The sequence below is a fragment of the Bombina bombina genome, chromosome 11 (assembly GCF_027579735.1).
Source record: "Bombina bombina isolate aBomBom1 chromosome 11, aBomBom1.pri, whole genome shotgun sequence".
NCBI classification, from domain to species: Eukaryota; Metazoa; Chordata; class Amphibia; order Anura; family Bombinatoridae; genus Bombina; species Bombina bombina.
The window spans coordinates 48346533-48354972 of NC_069509.1; the positions used below are offsets into that span (position 1 = coordinate 48346533).

General features: G+C 35.2%; 1 protein-coding gene across 2 annotated transcripts in view; it reads left to right on the top strand.

Annotated features, from left to right (window-relative positions):
- The window catches only part of RBBP6 (RB binding protein 6, ubiquitin ligase), a 180896-nt gene extending 173008 nt beyond the window's left edge, over window positions 1-7888 (top strand). For both annotated transcript variants that reach the window (XM_053695298.1, XM_053695299.1), the window contains 2 exons: window positions 1-732; window positions 4945-7888. The exon at window positions 1-732 is cut by the window's left edge and continues 1062 nt beyond it. In XM_053695298.1, the coding sequence (XP_053551273.1) occupies window positions 1-732; window positions 4945-6637 (2425 nt within the window). In that variant the 3' untranslated portion in view covers window positions 6638-7888. The remainder of the gene's footprint in view (window positions 733-4944) is intronic.
- Window positions 7889-8440: the final 552 nt, after the last annotated feature.

Consider the following 8440-nt stretch of genomic DNA (forward strand, 5'->3'; position numbering starts at 1 on the left):
AGCAGCGAGTGACGGAGATAAAGGAAAATCTACAGGGACTGAACCACAATCCAAGAAACCCAAAGAGGAGACTCAAAAAGGAGATAACACCAAGCCTCCTCAACCACATAAAGAGGATAAGGCAGCCTTACTCCCACGCAAGGTCCATCTCAAGATGATGAAGGAAAGCAATGACAACAAACAAACTGAAAGCAAACAAACTGATAACAAGCAAACTGACAAGCTAACAGAAGACGATAAGAACAAAAAAGAACAACCCAAAGAGTCAAAACAGGACAAACCTTCAAATAAAGAGACAACTAAAAAATCTGGGGACAAAGCCCGACCGGCTGAGCCCAAAGCTGAGAAACGGAAAAGAAAACCTGATGATAACGTGCTAGAAAAGGAGCAGGAAAAAACTGTAAAAATCATAAAAACTGAGGGTGTGGAAGCCATAAAGCCTGTAACCTCCAAGGAAAAAACGGAAGCAGATACGATAAAGACAGAAAAGGTACCAGAAGAGCTACCAGAGAAGAGCAAACCTGCTTCTACAGCTGTGAAAAAAATTAAACTGAACCGTGAAACTGGGAAGAAAATTACAACCACTGATGTCACCAGTAATGTAGAAGAGGGGCAAGTTAAAGTGGAATCTGCCACAATGAACAAACCTAAACCTGAGCGAATAAAGGGCAAGGGGAAAAGGAAACTGCCTCTACCTGATGGGACTGGCTCCACTCTGGTGGACTATACCAGGTAAGAATTCCTTGTGTTGTAAGATACAGAGACTATTGCAAAACTGTTTGTGTTAATGTTTTAAATTAGTGTAAAATAATTGATTTATCACCAAGCATTTATTTTCGTAATTTATACTATGCATGTGTTGTAACTGATCATTTCAAACCTTTAGACCCCTCTGCTTTAAAATTAAGCTATTATAGAGCTGTTATAGAACTTTATTTTATTGTATGTCAGACCTCCTCAAAGCTGTTAAAAACATTTTAAATTACACATCCCATGCACAATGCATTGCTTCTCCTGGGAAGCCATTTGTTGGCCAATCAGGAGAGGTATTTGCATGTATCCGCCAATCGCCAATTGACTCCTACTCAGGAATAGCATGAGAGAGTGCAAAGTGTCCAAACTTAATTGTCTTTTAATCCCTTTGTTAAACACACTGAAATTTGGTCTTTGTTTAAAAGTAAATACTCTGAAAGAACATTGAAAGCGTCCTTTTAAATTGTTATACAAACAGTAAGCCTGTAGTATAGTCCAATAAAGGTTTGGTTGAATTGCACTCAAAGTACAGCAGAACAAATAAAATGGTACGCAAATAACAGTGGAAGTTTGTTTATTCCTGCTTAGTAGTATATCTGCTAGATTGTACAAATAGTAGTATATCTGCTAGATTGTACAAATAGTAGTATATCTGCTAGATTGTACAAATAGTAGTATATCTGCTAGATTGTACAAATAGTAGTGTATCTGTTAGATTGTACAAATAGTAGTATATCTGCTAGATTGTACAAATAGTAGTATATCTGCTAGATTGTACAAATAGTAGTATATCTGCTAGATTGTACAAATAGTAGTATATCTGCTAGATTGTACAAATAGTAGTATATCTGCTAGATTGTACAAATAGTAGTATATCTGCTAGATTGTACAAATAGTAGTATATCTGCTAGATTGTACAAATAGTAGTATATCTGTTAGATTGTACAAATAGTAGTATATCTGTTAGATTGTACAAATAGTAGTGTATCTGCTAGATTGTACAAATAGAAGTGTGTCTGCTAGATTGTACAAATAGTAGTATATCTGCTAGATTGTACAAATAGAAGTGTATCTGCTAGATTGTACAAATAGTAGTATATCTGCTAGATTGTACAAATAGAAGTGTATCTGCTAGATTGTACAAGTAGAAGTATATCTGCTAGATTGTACAAATAGTAGTATATCTGCTAGATTGTACAAATAGTAGTATATCTGCTAGATTGTACAAATAGTAGTATATCTGCTAGATTGTACAAATAGTAGTATATCTGCTAGATTGTACAAATAGTAGTATATCTGTTAGATTGTACAAATAGTAGTGTATCTGCTAGATTGTACAAATAGTAGTGTATCTGCTAAATTGTACAAATAGAAGTGTATCTGCTAGATTGTACAAATAGTAGTATATCTGCTAGATTGTACAAATAGAAGTGTATCTGCTAGATTGTACAAATAGTAGTATATCTGCTAGATTGTACAAATAGAAGTGTATCTGCTAGATTGTACAAATAGAAGTATATCTGCTAGATTGTACAAATAGAAGTGTATCTGCTAGATTGTACAAATCATAGTATATCTGCTAGATTGTACAAATAGAAGTGTATCTGCTAGATTGTACAAATAGTAGTATATCTGCTAGATTGTACAAATAGAAGTGTATCTGCTAGATTGTACAAATAGAAGTGTATCTGCTAGATTGTACAAATAGAAGTGTATCTGCTAGATTGTACAGATAGTAGTATATCTGCTAGATTGTACAAATAGAAGTGTATCTGCTAGATTGTACAAATAGAAGTGTATCTGCTAGATTGTACAAATAGAAGTGTATCTGCTAGATTGTACAGATAGTAGTATATCTGCTAGATTGTACAGATAGTAGTATATCTGCTAGATTGTACAGATAGTAGTATATCTGCTAGATTGTACAGATAGTAGTATATCTGCTAGATTGTACAGATAGTAGTATATCTGCTAGATTGTACAGATAGTAGTATATCTGCTAGATTGTACAGATAGTAGTATATCTGCTAGATTGTACAGATAGTAGTATATCTGCTAGATTGTACAGATAGTAGTATATCTGCTAGATTGTACAGATAGTAGTATATCTGCTAGATTGTACAGATAGTAGTATATCTGCTAGATTGTACAGATAGTAGTATATCTGCTAGAATGTACAAATAGTAGTATACCTGCTAGATTGTACAAATAGTAGTATACCTGCTAGATTGTACAAATAGTAGTATATCTGCTAGATTGTACAGATAGTAGTATATCTGCTAGATTGTACAAATAGTAGTATATCTGCTAGATTGTACAAATAGTAGTATATCTGCTAGACTGTACAAATAGTAGTATACCTGCTAGACTGTACAAATAGAAGTGTATCTGCTAGATTGTACAAATAGTAGTATGTCTGCTAGATTGTACAAATAGAAGTGTATCTGCTGGATTGTACAAATAGTAGTATATCTACTGGATTGTACAAATAGTAGTATATCTGCTAGATTGTACAGATAGTAGTATATCTGCTAGATTGTACAAATAGTAGTATATCTGCTTTATTGTAGCAATAATAGACTATTTCTTAGATTACAGTTATAGTAGACTATCGGCTCGATTACAGTTATAGTAGACTATCGGACAGATTGTATTAGTATATATTCTACTACTTCATAGTAGAATGTCTGCTAAATCATAATAGTAGTTTGTCTGCCAGGTTCCAAAAGAAGACCAAGCTTAATGGGCAAAAACTAGATCTCGCACTGCTTGGTTCATGCCTTGGTTATTTCCCAGAAAGCACCATTTTAGGAATATTGTCATTTTGGCAATATAATAACCAATACTGATATCCGTTTACAGCATGTATTCTTTGATATAGGTAGCAGTTATCCTGTCTCGTATTTAAAGTAATGCACCGAGATTTACTTGCTTAGACTAGTTAGCCATAAATTAAGCTGTCTGTAGAGTCCTGTAGGTCCTGTAGATGTTGTGGGCTGTTTAGATGGGCTTGCAACACTAAGATTAAGAACATTCTAGGCTGCACAGTGTCTTCTCCCTCATCCAGTTTTGAAGAATATTGTAGAGCTGGTATAGCTTATGTTTTGTTTTTTCCCTGGTCCCTTATTAACAATACAAGCCTTCATCATCATTGAATATTTGAAAAAACAAGCCTGAGATTTCCCCCTTTGGTAGTCTAGTTTGTAGAATATAAAGTGATTATCATTTTAATAAGAATACTAACCCAGACCACTTTTTAGCACTACCCAGTTGAATTGGTCGTTCTTAAATGTGCGTGAAATTCTTTGAGATTGTGATATTGAATCTTTATGCATAGTAAATCAACTTTGCAGTATACTTTTATCACTTAGTTTGCCCCATCTTACTGCAATTTTAGTCTAAACAAATGCAGGTTTTCTCATTTCTGGCAATTGGTTGAACAAACTTCAGACTACAAAACAATGGAGTGTTTGCAAAGAAAAAGGCAGTGGCTAGCCTTGTCTCCCCCAGCAACTAGTCCTGATTGGCTCCTTCCGAAATGGTGGGCAGAGTTTAGCTATTGAAAAACAGTTGCAGCAAAAACATGGTAATGCCATTAAACATTTTCACACTGGTTTAGTATGTTAATTTGTAGAGGACTGTAGCAAAATATTGTAAATGAAGGATGTTTTATATTCTTTTAAAGGGACATAAAATCCCCCCAAAAAGAAATCTGATTCAGATAGAACATACAATTTATAACAACTTTCCAGTTTACTTCTATCATCAAATTTTCTTTTTTTTTCTTGTTATCTTTTGTTGGAAAAGCAGGTAGGTATGTTCAGGAGTGTGCACGTGTCTGCAGTGCTATATGGCAGCAGTTTTGCAACAATGTTATACATTTGCAAGAGCACTAGATGGGCAGCACTATTTCCTGTCATAGTGCTTCAGGCATGTGCACGCTACCTACCTAGATAACTCTTCAACAAAGACTAACCAGAGAACAAGCAAATAATAGAACTAAATTGGAAACTTTTTTTAAATGGTATTCTTTATCGGACTCATGAATGAACAATTTGGGCTTCCATGCCTTTTTAAAATTATATCTGGTTATTTAAAAAGTATAATTTTTTTGAACGAAATGTTTCATTGTCTTAGTAATTTCTGAGCCATTTGTATTTCATATATAGTAATGTTTTTATTTTTTTGTAGCACAAGTTCAACTGGAGGAAGTCCTGTCCAGAAGGGCGAAGAGAAAGTGGACACCAAAAGAACGGTTATTAAAACGGTTGAAGAGTATAACAATGACAACACCACTCCAGCAGAAGATGTTATCATTTTAATACAGGTTCCACAGTCTAAGTGGGACAAGGATGATTTTGAGTCAGATGACGACTCTAAGGACACGCCGAGTGGCTCTACTGCTGGAAAGCCTATGAGTGTGGTAACAAATGTGAGTGCAAAGCCTCTACCTGTTGTATCAGTTTCTGAGAAAGAGCCTGTGTCATCAGAGAATGCAAAGCCATCCCCAAAACAAGTAATTGAGGGAGCAACACAAGATAGCAAAAATTCAAAAGATTCTGCAGTTTCCAAGAGCAGGACAAAGGACAAAGAGAGTCCTGTTTCTGAGAAAGAAGCTTCTGACAAAAGGAAAGGAAATGCACAGACTGACAGCAGTGCTGATCGTGTAAGTCAGCAGCCCTCTAAAGAAAAAACATCCGAAAAGCATGAATCAGGGCGATGCTCCTCAAGCAAAGACTTTACTCCCAACCGTGATAAGAGGCTTGACCATAACGATGGCAAAGATCGAAAGCAGGATCCAGATAATAGAGAAAAGGATAAAAAACAGGAGCACGAGAGCAGAGAAAGGGACAAAAAGCCAGAGCATGGCCGGGAGAGAAAAGAGCACGAAAGTAGGGAAAGAAAGCAAGAACATGACGGCAAAGACAGAGAAAAGAAGCCAGACCATGACAGCAGGGACAGAGAGAAGAAGCCAGACCATGACAGCAGGGACAGAGAGAAGAAACAAGAGCATGACAGCCGTGATCACACCAGTCTCAAAAGAAGAGATGAAAGGAGAAAAGATTCCCCGTTTAGAAGCAGAGACTCATCTTCGGGTTCCCAGAAAGCTAAACCTAGGAGCACACAAAGCGATACATCTAGAAAAGATCCAGGGGAATCAAAGCGGAGTAGCTACAGCCCAGCACGAGAACGAAAATCCCACAGTGAGCAGAAACTGCCTTCTGAAGTTAAACGTGCTAGTGATCAAAAGTCCTCTGAGAGCAGTAAAGTCAGTGAAAGGGGCAGAGAAAAAACTAAATCAAAACCTGTAGAGGAGAAAAGTGATAAATCTACCTCTAAACGAGCCTCACCAGAAACAAAGACTGATAAAGAAGCTGGTGATACGGACTCTAACAAGCCCAAAGTGGCTCAGGTGCGATCCTCAAGACTTTCCTCTGATATAACTAAAGAGACTGATGAGGCTTCCTTTGTGCCAGATTATAATGATAGTGACAGTGACGCGTCTGTAAAGGAGGAGGATGTCCCAACTCAAGACTCTCAGGAAACAAAAGGAAAGGATGACAAAGTACCAGAAGGTGCAGCTACTGGCAACTCAACTCAACCTGCCACAAGCACTCCCAGCGTCAGTCGTAGCCATAGTCCTGCGGAGAGCGTGTCGCACAGTAGCAGCGCTAGCTCAATAGGAAGCCAAGACAGCAAGAAAAAGAAAAAAAGGAAAGAAAAGAAAAAACATAAGAAGCATAAGAAACATAAGAAACACAAGAAGCACACAGGAAATGAATCAGAGACTGAGAAAAATCAGAAACACAAACACAAGAAGAAAAAGTCTAAGAAAAGTAAAGACAAAGAGGTAGAGAAAGAAGAAGCCAAGCCTAAATTATAAGTCCATAAAAGCCAACGTGTTTTGCGAGCTTATACCTCGCTGTCTGTATTAATTTGTTTTCCATTCAATGTAAATAAATAATATAATGTAAATAATGGAAAACTTTGACGAACTTAATATATTCCTGATTATCTGACTTTTACATGAGAGCTTTATAAAATTAACATTTTTGTACATATAATGGAGTGTTGTGACCATACTGGAAATGATTTGGGTTTCATTCAGTATATTTTTTTATTTTATTCCTGGGCATTTTGAGTTTATCCATCGATTAGGTGGAATTTATTGTACTGTGAAAATTTTCACTTTTTTTTTTACTATTTTTATTTGAATTGCCTGGAGACTAAGAACAATTGCTGCTCTACATTTTTAAAGTATGAGAAACCTATCAGTGATGACTTCAGATTATTGCAACCCTGTAATGTCACTTTATGATTGCAATAAAGATTTTCAATAAAGCGTTTTAAAGGCAGTTAACTCATACTAAAAAAAAATAAAGCAATCGTTTGCAAGAGGATAACATAATGGTTCAAATGCCTCCATTTGCTACATTTCCTTGGGGTACGTTCACTTCATTTAGAAACCTCATAGTCAGACATTTGTAGTTTTGTGTTTGTATTACAAATGTATGATTGGACAACAAATACATTTCCTGAAGCTTCATGCAATAAATGGGGTAAATACATTTAAAATTATTTAGCCTTCTCACATAGGAACATAAAAGGTCTTACATTTAAAATGTATTACTGATTTTAAGAAATACTTTATAAAGGGAAATTTAAGTACTAGTCTATATCAGATAAGTAGATGTTGCACCTGTTGCGTAACTAAAAATGTAGGATGTACAATCCCACTGATTCATTTACGTGCCTGCAAATGCAGAATTTGGTTCAGCTAGTTACTGATGTATTAAAGCATCACTGATTTCTTTGATAATCAGCTGAGAAAATGTTAGGCTTAGCTGCCTACTAAGTTGAATAAATATATGCATATTCACATGTTATCGTTGTATAAAACAAAGACTGTCTTTTGTCCTTCCCTTTTTGCACTTTTTGGAGTTTTTCTTCTTTTAATTATCATTATTATTTTAAGTTTCATGATATTTGAAAACTAATGAGAGAGCAATGTCCGAAGGTCTAAAATATTTACAGTGTTATATCTTTTATGTGAATAATGAAAAACAGGCAAATCTACCTCAAAAGTGGTGTAAAGATTTTTGGTTTTGTAAATAAACAAGAATTTATAACTGGTTGAGGTGGTATGAATTTCTAAAACCTTTGTCTTTAGATTCATGGCTGGCTGTTATTGTGAATAATTTGACTAATGGACTTGGAAGATAGTATCTAGGTTTAAATAATCAGCAACCACATATAGGAACCTCCATTCAGGATTTACTTTTAAAGGAGTTGGACAGCACTACCATGGTGTTATGGCTTCTGTGTGATGTCACCTAAAAAAAAAACAACACTACAGGTATAATACTCCAAATATTATCATTCATTTCAATAGTGCCAACATATTTGTCAATTCTTTGATATAGATACATTATATATGGTACAAGTTACAAAAATTATGAAGGGGTAGAGAGCCCCACCTATGAGCAGCTATTTGATGTAGGTCACTGTGTTAAAATATATATATATATATATATATATATATATATATATAGTGTGTGGTTTATTTCCAACGAAAACATAAATACAGCTGCATACTATAATAATGATAGTACAGTCAAATATAAATGACAAAATGTTATTGAAAAATAAACTAAACTAATGCACATCTCATGATTTCTGAAGTCTT